The sequence below is a fragment of the Echeneis naucrates genome, chromosome 4 (genome assembly GCF_900963305.1).
Source record: "Echeneis naucrates chromosome 4, fEcheNa1.1, whole genome shotgun sequence".
Taxonomy (NCBI): domain Eukaryota; kingdom Metazoa; phylum Chordata; class Actinopteri; order Carangiformes; family Echeneidae; genus Echeneis; species Echeneis naucrates.
In genome coordinates, this window is record NC_042514.1 from 3,319,283 (window position 1) to 3,334,488 (window position 15,206).

Here is a 15,206-nt window from a genome sequence, read left to right on the forward strand (position 1 = left end):
CTTCAACAAGCTCTAGAGTTGCCAACAAGATTTTTCTATTTATTAAAAATATACAAGTGGATGAATCTCAACAATCTGATCAATTGGAAACCTCAGGCGTGTGTGAGCAACATATTAAACAGATTGGTTTTTGTTTGTTTGTTTCATTTTTGTTAGAGAATCAGTAATTTCACTGAGGCCAGAGGAATGTCTGAGATGTTACTGCTTCCAAAGACAGCAGTAAAAACCACCATAAACTCTGAAGTGCGAGTACGCATCCCTGAACTGGGAGGGAAGTCACCGCCCATTACTGCGACAAAGGGATTTATTGATTTAGCAACAAACAGCAGTGGGCTCGGGGTGTACATTTCTGCAGGACTGTTCGGTGTTACCCAGCTAGCATCCCAGCAGGACATTCCACATCATCTCCGTCTGTTGCCTGGCGACCGCTTCACCGCTGTAGTCCAAGATGTTGCCGTTCCACATGCCGATGCCCCTCAAACCTTTAGCCGTCACCGCGCTGGCCTTCGGGCAGATACTCTGCGGGTCGTCGTACCAAACCTGATGAATCTGTCCCGCTTCATCCTGAGGACAGTAAAAAAAAAACAAAACAAAAGGACAGATGATGACGTCACCGACGGGATGAGTAGGAAACTTTTTTTTTTGTGTGTGTGTTTTTGAAGAGCGTTAATGTCCCCATCGACGGCCCACGCTGATTTTCTGAGTTGGAACTTTTAAAGGCTTTTTAATGAAATTGGTGAAGCTTAAATTTGGCAGAAAGACAAATAACTCTTAAATGGAGCGTCTACTTACTAAAAAACATCAAAAAAATTCCTATTCTGCTGCCGTAGAGTTAATTATTCTATAAATAAAGAATTTACATTTATATACACAAGCTGCTTTCGCTCCGACCTTCATCAAACAAAGGTCCTGAGAGAATGAAACATTAAGATGATCAATAACTGCTGATGTTCAGGATATTCTTCTTTTCAAGACTGAGGTGACTTTTTTCACCAAAGACATTTAAAACTGATTTTAAATAAAAATCTGAGCAGCAGCAACACATCATAAATTCAAGGCTCCTTCTTTGTGCAGCTTGTTTGGATTTTGTGTAAATACGCAAACTGCAGCCTGACTGATTCGCTGCTTAAAATGTAAAATGAAGATGACGCACCTTGTAGTTGAAGAAGGGAGCCTGGCACTTGTCGTCCCACATCCTGCCAGAAAAGGAGCTGTTGAGCTGCTTCATGATCCACTTGTATGTTTTCTGTTTTCCAGCTGCGTCGCTGCAGGGAGCTCCACGGAAAGGAACTTTGGCGATGGAGCAAATTCCCTCCTGCTGCGTGTGAACACACAGGAGATGTGGAGAAGTAATGCTGCCTTCACTCCCGCACTCTTTCACAAAGTCACCTTTTTTTTTGGTTACGTTTCACGTTCAACAACCAACATTTGAGCTGAACAACATCTGACCTGGGAGAAGTTGAGACACAGATAGTCGTAGCCGTACCAGGGAACTCCCATCAGCAGCTTCTTTGGGTCGATCCCCAGACTCACATACTGGTCATACCCTTAAACAGAAACATAAATAAAAAGGGCAAGTTCAAATGGCAGTGATTGGGAAGTTTTCCATCAAAGAGCTGATTTGTTTCTCGTTCGTTGACAACAAACCAGCCAGCGTTTGAGAGAGCGGCGCGTTCGCCTTCGCAATGCAGTCGCCAAAGATCTGACTCTGCTCATCGTAGGACATGACGAACAGCAGGTCGCAGGACTCGGCGATGGTGACGTAATCGTAGCAGCGCATGTCGATACATTTTGGTGACCAGGGAACATCGAATGAGACCTAGAAGTTGGGCAAATATTGATAAAATGGAGTCGTCATAGTAGCGGGCACATTCGGACTTTGGATGGTGGAAAGGCCTCCCTCACCTGCGATCCTGGGATCTCCCTGTGGAACGCCTCGGTGGTCTCTTTGACCAGGTTCGTTAGGGCGGTGTACTCCGGCGAACCCTCTACCACCGGCTGTTCGATGTCGAGGTTGATTCCATCCATGAACTGACTTTTGGCCAAGTTGACTTTCTCGGTGATCCAGGCCGTCCTGTTATTCTGGTCCACGATGTACCGGACAGGAACGTCGCCTTTTTGCGACGAGCAACGAGCAAAAAAGAGAGAGATGGAGGGATGAAGTGCTGCATGAAACAACTTCTGCAGCTCTTCAAGACCAGTTCGTTTTTATCTACTGATTCAAATATTTATAATGCATAATGAGACGCATGTCATTTTATTCTACAATCATTTTCTGAATTCTTCTTTTTTCCAATTTCTTTTATTTTTGTTATTTTGTTATTTGACGCTTTGTGTTGAAAGCAGGACATTTGTGTGACACAGTGTTTAGAATGATTGTTATTAGTTTTACTCTGTAAATTTCTTTGTGTAACAATGTATGAAACATGCAGCACAGATAAAATGTGACTGATTGTTTGTCGTCATGTGAAGACTTAACACTTCGAAGTGAAGCTGTGAGTGAGTCATGTTTATGTTTGCTGTTCTTTTAGCTCTTTGTGAAACCTTCGCCGTACCTTTGAGGACGACTCGTGCTCCGTTGGCGTGAGCGAAGCACATGAGCTCAGGATCATATCGTCCAAAGGTGGCCACCGTCGTCACCATGCTCCAATTGTACGACTTCCATTCTTTTCCACCCACATCAAACACAAACACCTGCAAACAGAGAACACACAAACGCATGACGGCATCATAATTAGTTATGTACGAGCAAAGTTTACAAAAATTAAACTTAAAAAGTTCAAGAAAGAAACAAACAGAAAAAAGAAAAAGAAAGAAGCTAACTAAGTTACTTTATTTATCTCTCCAGCAAATTCAGGTGTCCAGCAGCTCATTAGTGGTTTTGATAATATTCAATAGTAACAATGATAATAAACATTAGATTTGTAAAATAGATTGTTTATTTTTGGTAAATCCTCCAAAATAAAGATATGTTGTGTTCTGTTTGTTGTTTTTTTTTTTTTTTTTTAAATCAGTGCCACGTCTCTTTTATTCACTCAAACATTAAACTCAACCTCACACAGCCTGTGACACAACACAAAAATGTTCTCTGGCTTAGCCATCAAAGTTTTGGCTCAGTGGTCCGTGTCACGGTGACAGTAGGACTTTTTTTTTTTTGATAAATAAAAATCACTAAGTGAAGGAGAACAGACTCACACAGTTGTACTACTTTTATTTATTTCCCTTTACTGTTTTTTTTTTTTTTAAACTACCACATGTTCACAAAAAATAATCCAAGAAAGCTTTTTGTTTTTTTGTTTTTTTTATTATTATTATTGCAAAATGTAAGTTATTTTAGTATATCCAGGAGTTTGAAGCTTATCTTCATGATTCATTTTAGCACAGATGAGGAACCGTGTCAAATATGACAACACTGAACACAATGCAGACACACAAACCAAAAACAGGAACAACAGCTTCTGCCTGAAACTCTCAACACATAATAAAGTAAATGATCTTCTAACGCTGTTGGGTTTGATTTACTGGTTAACACACTGACTTTAATCAGAACAAGTAGATTGTCTTTGGACCAATAAGCAGAACAAATGTATTTATTTATTTATTTATTTTTTATCCAAAGTTTATATCACCCGTCTGACCAGTAGATGTCTCCCTGTTTATATGCGGAAGGTGAATTTTAGAGATGGAATTATGTTGTTGTTGTTGTTGTTTTTTTTTTTATTATTATTATTCTCTCTAATGTCTAATAAACACGAGCAGCAGTTCTGACCTCAGTTGTGTGTTTGTGTTGACAGATTGTGGCCCAGTTGTGTGAAAGATGTGACTGTACCTCAAAGTCTCTCGTCTGTCGGATCTGCAGACACAGCTCCGGCCTCTCACACGGACACACACCGGCCCCGCACAGACACACAACTGTGGACGACAACAGCACAAACAGCCACCACACAAAGCGGGACATGTTCGGTTTGGACCCACTAAAGTCGTCAGTCACATTACACACAGCTCGGAGTACGGAGCGCGGTTTGGGACAAACCTCAAACAGCCGCGTTAAACCTGTTTTTATTATTATTATTATTATTTTTTTTATTCCCTGGCCATCAACTCCAGAGTTAAAGGCCAGGCTTTTCCCTTTACTTCATATTAGTTATGGAAAAAAATAAAATAAAAAAATAAACTATGTATATAAGGAGAAAAAATCTGCATCTTCATTTTCCACACGAAATTAAGAAAATAATTGATGCTTAAAAAGAAATCTGATTTATTAACTCCAAGTGGAAAGTCCAACAATAACACAACAAGCACCAAGGATGCTGATTAATTAATGGGCATGTCTCACCTGCGGGGCTTTCACAACTGATCCAGGAGCTGGTCAAACTGGATCCTGGACTAAAAGAGACTAAATAAAATCCAGAAGGAAGACATTACAACACAAAACTGTAGAAGGTCTTTAAAGTCATTTCTAAAGCATGCACAGGCCTGATTCCACAATATGTCTGACTTTTTTCTTTCAACCTCATCTTCATCCTCTTAAATATATTTGAATATTGAATTGGTTGGATTTTGTAATAACGTGTCATAGAAAAATTAACCCAGTTACATCATCTGCCAGTGTCATGTCAAACCACCTTGTTGGCGTTGGTCAGAGTTCAGTTTGACTGAATTACAGGTCAGGACAAAATGACATTTGATTGAAAAGCTGGAACATTTACATTGAAAAAAATTTTTTTATAGCTTACTATCATTTGAGAATAATATTTTTCAATTGCGGTAATTAGTGTGAGCATCAGTCCTTGAATTCATCAGAGCAGAGCAACAGAAACGTTTATTTGTTAAATTCATCGAAGATTATTCAATTTGTTTATGGACAGATGTTATCAGTGCATGAAATAACATTTTATTCAATAATGCCGAATCATATCATGTTAAAAGAAACAAAAAAAAAAAAACCCTGACAACGTTGTTGCTCTATTTCATCTGTTCTGAGTTTGCAAAGTCACAAAAAAAACAAAAAAAAAACAAACGACAACCTAAAAACTTTCTATTTGTGATAAATGTTGACTGTACCACTTAAACCAAGTGTCAGGTCAAAATGACTTATTGGATCTGTGACATCTTTCAGCAATCTCTCTCACTTTCTCTTATCTACAGGTGGGCAAGAACATGAGGGACAAAATTAATCTATATTTAGTTAATGTTAAACTTCAAGGTGCCTTTGGTAAGATAAACTGGTATTTAAAAGGAAGTCTCGACTGAGACTCTTTCACATCCACCAGCCATGAAGGTGTTTGTACTGGCTCTTGTTGTGGCATTTGCAGGTAAGTATGAAATATGCTGAAATTAAACTTAAATTCCAACTTTATTTTTAGAAAATGCTGCAGTGTTGTAAAATGGAAAACTGAAAAATCTTCATGTGAGGATGTATCAAAGAAGACAGAAATCTTTATTTTTTTTTGTTCTGGAAAAATACTTTCACTTGTTGTTCTTGTTATTTATACATAACCAATCCAACAACAGATGATAGCTCGTCATCTCTTGAGTTTTATCTCATGTCTCTAATACCAAAAACATCTTGGCTGATGAAACTAAAATCATTTAAAAAGAATAAAGTGCACACGGACTTTTTCTGCCTTTACTAACGTTTGTTTATTTCCATTTGTACTTTGTAGCGGGCAATCTTGTCAGCTTTGGTAAGTTTAATAATGTCATTTTACAAATATGCAATCATTCAGCAAAGTTTATAAAAGTTTTTTCCTAAATCAGAGTTTAGCTTCACTGAACTACAAATAAATAAAATAAGTATAATGGCGGAATAAATATATTGTGTTGTCTTGCCCGTTGAGTTCTGATGGTTTAAAGTGAATTCCCACCAGTCATGATATTCTAATGCTGATTCAGCCCCAGAGTTTGCAACTGGAAAGACCTACGTGTACAAATATGAAGGCTTGCTCCTGGGCGGCCTTCCTGAAGAGGGCCTTGCCCGGGCTGGAGTCAAAATCCGGAGCAAAGTTTTGATCTATGCTGCCACTGCTGACACCTTCGTGCTGAAGGTAAAGGCTGTTTAAAATGAGTGAAACTATTTCACAGTGATCAGTTACACGAAAATCTGTTTCACTCAACCTGTCGTTGTTTCCTGTTTCCTTCCAGCTTGTAGACCCTGAAATTTTGGAGTACAGCGGCATCTGGCCCAAAGATGCTTTCCTCCCTGCCTCCAAACTCACCACAGCTCTGGCTGCTCAGCTCCTGACACCCATCAAGTTTGAGTACACAAACGGCCTTGTGGGAAAAGTGTTTGCGCCGGCTGGCATCTCTGCGACCGTGCTGAATATCCACAGAGGAATCCTCAACATCTTCCAGCTGAACATCAAGAAGACTCACAACGTTTACGAGCTGCAGGAGGTTTGTTAATCAATTCTAAAACAATAATAATAAGAAAAACTTTATTTATATCGTACCCTTAAGAACAAATTCTACAGAGTGCTTTGATATTTGAATCAGAGCAGGACATGAGCAAAGTATGGATTTCAATAATGATAGTAGTAATAAAAGGGCAACATGGCAGAGAGTAAAGAAATCACTGATTACTCTTCTAACTGACAAATATGTTGGTTCTCTGTGGACTAGCCTGGAGCTCAGGGTGTGTGCAAGACCCACTATGTCATCAATGAGGACACAAAGGCCGACCGCATCCTGCTGACCAAGACCAAGGACCTGAACCACTGCCAGGAAAGAATCCTTAAGGACATCGGCTTGGCCTACACAGAGACACGCAGCGATTGTGAGACGGTAAGAGTGATTTCCCTGAAACCTCCTTCCCTTTAACCCTGTCAGACTCCTGCTGAAGTTGAGATAATGTTGTGTCTCCGCTTGCCCGTGTAGAAAGGAAAGTTCCTGAAGGGCACCGCCGCCTTAAACTACATCCTGAAGCCGTCGGCCACAGGCGCCATCATCTTGGAGGCGACGGCCACAGAGCTGTTCCAGTTCTCTCCTTTCAACATCTTGAACGGTGCCGCCCAAATGGAGGCTAAGTAAGTTCAGCTTGAAAGGGGGGGAGCAGTAAATCTATCTCAGCGACTTTGCAGACCAAAAATGTCAGATACTGCAGGATGACCGAGTGTTCGTGAATATCCGCAGACAAACCCTGACCTTTGTGAACATTGAGAGGACCCCAGTGGAGCCCATCAGAGCTGAATATCTTCCCCGTGGATCTCTGCAGTACGAGTTCGGCAGCGAGCTTCTCCAGACACCCATCCAGCTAGTGAGGATCAGCAACGCAGAGGCTCAGGTACGTTCAGCGTTTCCTCCATTCCTCCTTTCAGCAGGTTTCCGTGAACCGTTTCCTGTTGGTAACATCTCATCTTCTGTCAGATTATCGAGGTTCTGAACCACCTGGTGGCCAACAATGTGGCCAAAGTACACGAGGACGCCCCTCTGAAGTTTATCGAGCTCATCCAGCTGCTGCGGGTGGCCAGATACGAGACAATCGAGGCTCTCTGGTCTCAGTTCAGAGCCAGACCAGATCACAGGTAACTGCTGCTTTTCTTTCAGCAAAGAGCCACAAAACAAAGATGTCCTGAATAATATCGTAACACAAGTTGTCCTTTTCCTGATTAGGCACTGGATCCTGAGTTCTATCCCCGCCATCGGTACTCATGTTTCTCTGAAGTTCCTAAAGCAGAAGTTTCTGGCTCAAGACTTGACATTAGCTGAAACTGCTCAAGCTCTAATTGCATCGGTCCACATGGTGACAGCTGACCGGGAGGCCATCAAATTAGCTGAGGTGAGTCAACGTTAAAAGAGATCTAGTGTATTTTTTCACCAATGTAAGAACAAGAATGCGTAGTCAGTTCCTTTTTTTTTTTTTTTACACCACTCCACAGGGATTGGCTAAGAACCAAAAGATCCAAGAGAACCCGGTCCTCCGTGAGATTGTCATGCTCGGATACGGCACCCTGGTTGCCAAATTCTGTGCAGAGAGCCCATCTTGTCCAGCTGAATTAGTGATCGTACGTATCTTTAAAGCACACGTCTGATATAACTCATATTCAGTTACATGATCAGTAAACTGGATGCCCTTCTGTTCCTCCCTCAGCCCATCCATGAAATTGCCGCAGAGGCTCTTTCCAGAAACAAAATTGAGGAGCTCATTCTCGCTCTCAAAGTTCTGGGTAACGCCGGACATCCTGCCAGCCTGAAGACCATCCTGAAACTCCTGCCCGGCTTTGGAAGCGCTGCTGCCAGTCTGCCACTCAGAGTTCACATCGATGCTGTTCTGGCCCTGAGGAACCTCGCGAAGAAAGAGCCCAAGATGGTGAGACGAGATTTTTCAGATTCTTTCCGTGACGATGAGCCGTGCAGTTTTAACATTCATCTTTGTGGATTACAGATCCAAGAAATGGCCATCCAGCTGTTCATGGACAAGGCTCTCCACCCGGAGCTCCGTATGGTTTCTGCTATTGTTCTGTTTGAGACCAAGCTGCCCATGGGCCTGGTGACCACTCTTGCTGACGCCCTCTTGAAAGAACCCAATCTGCAGGTTGCAAGCTTTGTCTACTCTTACATGAAGTCCATGACCAAGAACACCGTTCCCGAGTTTGCTTCTGTGTAAGAACCTCAACAATAATTGTGTTTGCAAATTTTTTTATTGTATGATCGACATCACCGTCAATCTTATATATTTCAATCTGCCACTTTAAGTGCTGCAGCCTGCAACGTTGCTGTGAAGATCCTCAGCCCCAAATTCGGCAGGCTGAGCTACCGCTTCAGCAGAGCCCTCTATATTGATGCCTACCACAGTAAGAAGATAAAAGCTGTTGATATTTACAGATTTCAGATGAAGACGTGTAGTTTGATGGTTTTTGTCTTCTCCTTGCAGGCCCATGGATGATGGGTGCCGCTGCCAGCGCCTTCTACATCAACGACGCTGCAACCATCTTGCCGAGAGCCATCGTGGCCAAAGCTCGCACCTACCTGGCTGGAGCTTACGCTGATATTTTAGAGGTATAATATTAATTTCTTGTGTGGCTGGTTTGCACTATGGAAGTAGTGCTACAGCAAAAATAGGAAATGTAGCCAGAAATTGGGATTAACATGCCACTAATCCTGAAATGAATGCAAAATTAAAAATATTTTTTTATTTTGTAATGTGTTGTTATCATATTTAAAAAAAAAAAAAAATCCCTTAAATTTTCCCTTTTCCAGATGGGAGTAAGAACTGAGGGAATCCAGGAGGCCCTTCTGAAAATCCGCCCGGCTCCAGACAACGCAGACAGGGTGACCAAGATGAAACAAGTTCTGAAGGCTGTGAGTTTGATGGATAGTAAATCACATAATCAATATTCAGTTTGTTTTTTCTAAAAACAAAATGATTTATTCATTTTGTCATTGTCTTCCTGACAGCTCTCTGACTGGCGGGCTCACCCATCAAGCCAGCCCCTGGCCTCCATCTATGTGAAATTCTTCGGACAGGAAATCGCATTTGCCAACATTGACAAGGCCATCATCGATCAAGTCATTGAGGTACGGCGCCTTCTGCTGTTACACACCGCGCGACATCCAAATAATACTTCAACGTGACTGTGTGACTCACAAGCCATTTGGTGTTTTTAGATGGCCACAGGACCTGCAGTGTACGCTGAAGGCAGGAAGGCTCTGGATGCTCTGCTGTCTGGTTTCGCGCTCCATTATGCTAAACCGCTGCTGGTCGCTGAGGTGCGTCGCATCCTTCCCACCGCTCTTGGTCTTCCAATGGAGCTGAGCTTCTACACCGCTGGTGTTGCTGCTGCAGCTGTTGAGTGTACGTAGTATAATGAGCTGAAATATCCGTGAGTACAGATTCTAAAATCGAAGAATTGTTTGGCAATTACACTGACGTTTGATGTTTTCCGTAGTACAAGCGACTGTGACACCACCTCTGCCTCATAACTACCATGCTTCCCAACTTCTGAAGTCAGACATCAACATGAGGGCTGCTCTTTCTCCAAGGTGAACTGGTTGTGCCTCATTTCCCCAGATTGCTGGTGGAAAACGTCTTTTTCAGGAGGGCGTCCCTTAAAATGTGTATTTTCTGTCCCTTGCAGTATTTCCTTGCACACCTACGCAGTTATGGGTGTTAATACTGCTTTCCTGCAAGCCGCCCTGATTTCAAGAGCCAGAGTTCAAACAATTGTTCCTGCAAAGGTGGAAGCAAGACTTGACATGATTAAAGGCAACTTCAAGCTCCAGCTCCTGCCTGTTCAGGGCATCGATAAGATCGCATCTGCCCTGTATGTGCTCCCTCATCCCAAAGTACAACGTATCATCCAGTTTTTAGATTTTCTTTTCCTAAAATGTCCCTCCCTCCAACAGCGTTGAGACATTTGCTGTTGCACGAAATGTGGAAGACCTCGCAGCTGCCAAATTAACCCCAGTGATTCCAGCTGACGCTGCACTAAAGATGTCCGCACAGACCTTCAGGAGTTCCAGCATGGCAACCTCTATGGCTGGTGGCATGGTGACTACGATTCAATGACAGACTTCTTCCGACACTAAATTCTAAACTGTTCCAAAAAAAATTATGCTGAATCTTTGTTTTGTTTGTTTGTTTGTTTTCAGTCAGCATCTTCTGAAATCATATCCGCTGACTTGCCAAGGAAGATTACTGAGAAACTGAGAGTGCCCAAGGCCTTCAAGAAGAAGCTGTGTGGTGCACTGGAAACCTTTGGAATAAAAGCATGCACTGAAATTGAATCGCTCAATGCCGCCTTCATCAGAGAAACCCCGCTGTACGCTATTATTGGAAAACATGCTCTCCTTGTTGAAGTTTCTCCAGGCAAGTCAAATGATTGAATGATATGAAGTTACTGATGAAATTTTCATGCGTGAAGTTGCTAAAATGAAATCTATCAATTGATGTATTTAACTGCAGCTGCCGGACCGGTCATTGAGAAGATTGAAGTCGAGGTTCAGGTTGGAGAAAAGGCAGGAGAAAAGATCATCAAAGTGATTAACATGAGCGAGGAGGAGGAAGTCCTCGAGGACAGGAACGTCCTGATGAAACTCAGGAAAATCTTGGTTCCTGGTCTGAAGAACCGTACTGTAACTTCTTCCAGCTCCAGCAGCTCCCGCTCAAGCTCATCCAGCTCAGTGTCATCCGAGTCTTCCTCCAGCTCTTCCTCTCGCCGCAAGAGCAAAATGGTCGATGCTGTCAACCCCTTGGCATCCAAGAGAATGAGCGCCCGCTCCAGCAGCTCCTCCATGTCAAGCCTGCTTTCAAGGAGTTCATCCAGCGCTTCCAGCAGCCGCTCTTCTTCCAGTTCCAGCTCCTCCAGGTCCAGCTCCTTGTCCCAGGTGAAGCTCAACTTCTCCCCTGGCTGTTAAAGAATCAGAAAGTATGTGCAGGAATTTATTCTCCAAATTTTTCTGTTGCAGCGAGAACTGTACGAGATGACGTTCACCAAGAACCACATCCACCAGGTAATTTTCAGATGCAGTCTTCTGAGGAACATGAAACAGCCACGTTGTGTACTTTAAGAGGATAAATGTCTTATTTCTTCGTTTGCAGCATGCCGTCTCCGCAGCCCGTACCGACAGTAAGAGCAGTGCTTACAGCTTCGAAGCCATTTACAACAAGGTCAGCAAACCGACCACACCGGTTCACAGTTTCAACCAATCAGGTTCCATAACATCAACATCTGGTTTGCACATTTCAGGCCAAGTACCTGGCCAACACCCTCAGCCCCACTGTGACCATTCTCATCCGCGCCGTGAGGGCCGACCACAAAGTTCAGGGATACCAGATCGCAGCTTACTTCGACAAAGCCACCGCCAGACTGCAGCTCATTTTTGCCAACCTGGCTGAGAACGACCACTGGAGAATCTGCGCCGATGGTGTGATGCTGAGCAACCACAAGCTGATGGTAAAAACTTCGGTGACATGACTGAGAATGGAAATACTTTGCGTGATGATTAACATTTAACTCAATGCAATCAAATTTCTCCTCAGGCCAAGATCGCCTGGGGCCTTGAATGCAAGGAATACGAGACCGAAATCACAGCTGAAACTGGTCTTGTGGGTAAAGAGCCTGCAGTTCGCCTGAAGATGACTTGGGAGAAACTTCCAAAAAGCTTTAAATACTATGCTGATCGGTAATGTCACAAAATAATACTTTTTTTAAAATATTTATTGCTTATTGAAAATTCAGCATTTTGTTCTTAGATCTTTATCGAATATACTTGATAATACTTAATCGTTTAAAACCTTATATCTGTCCAGGATCTCTGAGTTTATTTCCAGGTATGCACGCGAAGCCGGGCTGACCATAGCAAAGGCCAAGAATGTTGCTAATCAGATCAAACTGACCATGGCTGTGGCCTCTGAGAAGACCCTGAATGTTGTGCTGAAGACTCCAAAGGTGTTTTTTTTTTTTTATGGCCTATTTTCATGAATACGGAGCAAATGTTTGAGCCACACCTTGTTCATATACTGTCCTGTTTTGATTTTTATTTCATAGAGGACCATTTACAAACTAGGAGTTGGCCTCCCTATTTCACTGCCATTTGGAGAAACTGCGACTGAGCTGCAGCCGTTCGAGGACAACTGGGCTGAGAGGATCTCTTACATGGTCTCCAAAGCCCATGCAGGTGAAAACATTTGAAGAGTTTCAGTTTGGCTGAACATACAGTCTGACATTTACACAGCCACTTTGTTAACACCACACATCCTTTTTTTTTTTTTTGCAGCTGAGTGCTCCATGATTAAAGACACACTGATCACATTCAACAAGAGGAAGCTGAAGAACGAGATGCCTTTCTCTTGCTACCAGATCTTGGCTCAGGATTGCACCCCAGAACTCAAATTCATGGTTCTGCTGAAGAAGGACCAGGTGCAAGAGCAGAACGTGATCTACGTCAAGATTGCCAACATGTAATAAGAGACAGTTATTTATATCTACATTTTCGTACTTCTCCATAAAGACAGACTGAATTCTAACACAGCTGCTTTCCGACAGTGATGTCGACATTTATCCTAAGGACAACATGATCATGGTGAAGATTAATGGAGTGGAGATCCCCATCAACAACCTGCCATATCAGCATCCCACAGGTCTTTTGTTTTATAAAAACAAACTGAGCTGTGAATTAAAATGTTTGTTTGGAAGTATGAGGTAACATATTTCTTCCTACATTCATTCACTTCAGGTAAAGTTCAGATCAGACAGAAAGGAGAGGGCATCGCTCTCCACGCCTCCAGCCATGGTCTTCAGGAGGTCTACTTCGATATGAACGCCCTGAAGGTAAAAATGACTTGTTATTGAAGTGACTAATGGTAATGGGACAGTTCAAATGCAGTAAAATGCTAAACTGTCTGGGTGTTTCTCTTCAGGTTAAAGTTGTGGACTGGATGAGAGGTCAGACTTGTGGACTCTGTGGAAATGCTGATGGTGAAGTCAGACAGGAGTACCGCACGCCCAACGAGCGCCTGTCTAAGAACGGCGTCAGCTACGCTCACTCCTGGGTCCTGCCTGGAAAGAGCTGCCGTGACGCCTCCGGTAATATTTCATTACCCACTCATGCTCAGAGTGGAACAAACGAAGTATGTGATGAAAATATACATGATAACAAACACATGCTGAATGCTTACCGTCCTTTTTCTCCCTCTACCAGAGTGTTACGTGAAGCAGGAGTCTGTGAAGCTGGAGAAGCAGATGTTGCTTCACGGTGAGGAGTCGAAATGTTACTCTGTGGAGCCGGTGCTGCGCTGCTTACCCGGCTGCATGCCACTGAGGACCACCACCGTCTCTGTAGGCTTCCACTGCCTGCCTATCGGTGAGTCAAAATAAAACTAAATAAAACCACAGCTGTTTCACAGACCTCGGATAAGTTCACCTACCTGAGATCTGACGGCTCTGCTCTCTGCGCTGTTACAGATTCTAACCTGAACCGCTCAGAAGATCCGAGCAGCATCTTCCAGAAGAGCACCGACATCCAGGATACAGCTGAAGCTCACCTGGCCTGCCGCTGCACTGCTCAGTGCTCCTAACTTTAACATCTTCAGTCATGATATTTCATCCATTGTAACTTTGCATTCGCTCTAAACTTTGAATAAAATTTTGAAGGGAAAACAACAGTTGTCTGAACTTTTAATACAAATACAGCTGCATTATACAAAAAAACCCAACAACAACAACAACAACAAACAAACAAACAAACAAACAAAAAAAAAAAAACACTCTCACCCACAGTGACTCAGTGAAGGTTCCTCAGATTTGTTCTCACTGAAACTCATCTCAGTGGTGTGGTGATTCATCTGAAGTTGTTCCTACCATCATCTAATGGTGGAATAAATAAAGAAATAAATACAGAACGTATTCAACATATAAGTGTGACTTCAAACCGCCAACGATGAACACTACAACAGACCTACATTTAAAAATTCCCTTTTCAGCAAAACGCTTTTCCTCCACAGTCTCAATGATTGAAGACACCACATTGTTGCAGCGTTTATTTTGGACCCTGACTAACTGTTTTTGTAGAGGAAGTGGTCAGGCAGCAGTTTATACTGCCGTCTCAATCAGCCTGTGAACTAACTGGGTTCTGTTCGACCATATTTTTGTAAATTGCTTTGCACTAGAAATTAAAAAATACAGCTCTGGAATAAAAAGAAGCCTGCTCTGATATAGTTTATTCCTCCATTACAACCTCTTTATCAATTCTTCCTGCCACAGAGGAGCTATTAAAGAAGGCTGTAGGAAGAACGTGTGGAGTAAAAAACCTAAAAATGTCACCTTTGATGCTCTTTACTCTTCCTGATATCAAACTATCACACTGATTGAAAACACACAAAGTTTTCAACTCGCTTTCTCTCTCCTGTCGACCTCTTTGCCTTATACTATCCAAACAAAGTCCCAAAAAATATTTTAAGGGACATCTTCTCTAAATGCCAGAGAGTGAAAGAGGCAGTGTGTCAGTAAAAATGACGTGAAAATTACAGATTATTAATCCTCTTCAACAATTGTGATCTAATGTTCCTGACTTTACAGTGTGTTAGTTTAATGGTGCAGAACAATAAAAAAAAACCAATCAATATTCATACACAATTAACAAATGATATAAAATTACCTTATTTATATATTTGATCAGTAAGAGGAATGAAATTAGGTGGTATGATGCCTCAGTGCTTCATAACATCACCTCACAGCACAGCAGAAAAGATTCAAATTATTACGTTA

General features: G+C 42.4%; 2 protein-coding genes across 2 annotated transcripts; one reads left to right on the plus strand and one right to left on the minus strand.

The window, feature by feature from the left end:
- Positions 1 to 11: 11 nt before the first annotated feature.
- ctbs (chitobiase, di-N-acetyl-) lies at positions 12 to 4,007 on the minus strand. Its single transcript, XM_029499977.1, has 7 exons — positions 3,830 to 4,007; positions 2,556 to 2,694; positions 1,906 to 2,114; positions 1,648 to 1,819; positions 1,450 to 1,547; positions 1,154 to 1,315; positions 12 to 564 (listed from the first exon to the last, which is right to left on the minus strand). The coding sequence occupies exons 1-7, from the start codon at positions 3,956 to 3,958 to the stop codon at positions 376 to 378; spliced, it is 1,098 nt and encodes a 365-aa protein (XP_029355837.1). The 5' UTR covers positions 3,959 to 4,007; the 3' UTR covers positions 12 to 375.
- Positions 4,008 to 5,275: 1,268 nt separating this feature from the next.
- On the plus strand, positions 5,276 to 14,017 carry vtg2 (vitellogenin 2). The gene is made up of 35 exons (XM_029499486.1): positions 5,276 to 5,315; positions 5,667 to 5,687; positions 5,896 to 6,047; positions 6,145 to 6,396; positions 6,622 to 6,783; positions 6,877 to 7,025; positions 7,132 to 7,282; positions 7,366 to 7,523; positions 7,612 to 7,777; positions 7,878 to 8,003; positions 8,090 to 8,308; positions 8,384 to 8,601; positions 8,695 to 8,792; positions 8,873 to 8,997; positions 9,199 to 9,300; positions 9,397 to 9,516; positions 9,607 to 9,793; positions 9,888 to 9,981; positions 10,077 to 10,262; positions 10,345 to 10,489; positions 10,591 to 10,807; positions 10,904 to 11,123; positions 11,223 to 11,325; positions 11,407 to 11,451; positions 11,540 to 11,608; positions 11,688 to 11,894; positions 11,981 to 12,123; positions 12,251 to 12,391; positions 12,491 to 12,618; positions 12,718 to 12,901; positions 12,987 to 13,081; positions 13,177 to 13,271; positions 13,361 to 13,526; positions 13,642 to 13,803; positions 13,905 to 14,017. Exons 1-35 carry the CDS (start codon positions 5,276 to 5,278, stop codon positions 14,015 to 14,017), a joined length of 4,959 nt encoding a protein of 1,652 aa, XP_029355346.1.
- Positions 14,018 to 15,206: the final 1,189 nt, after the last annotated feature.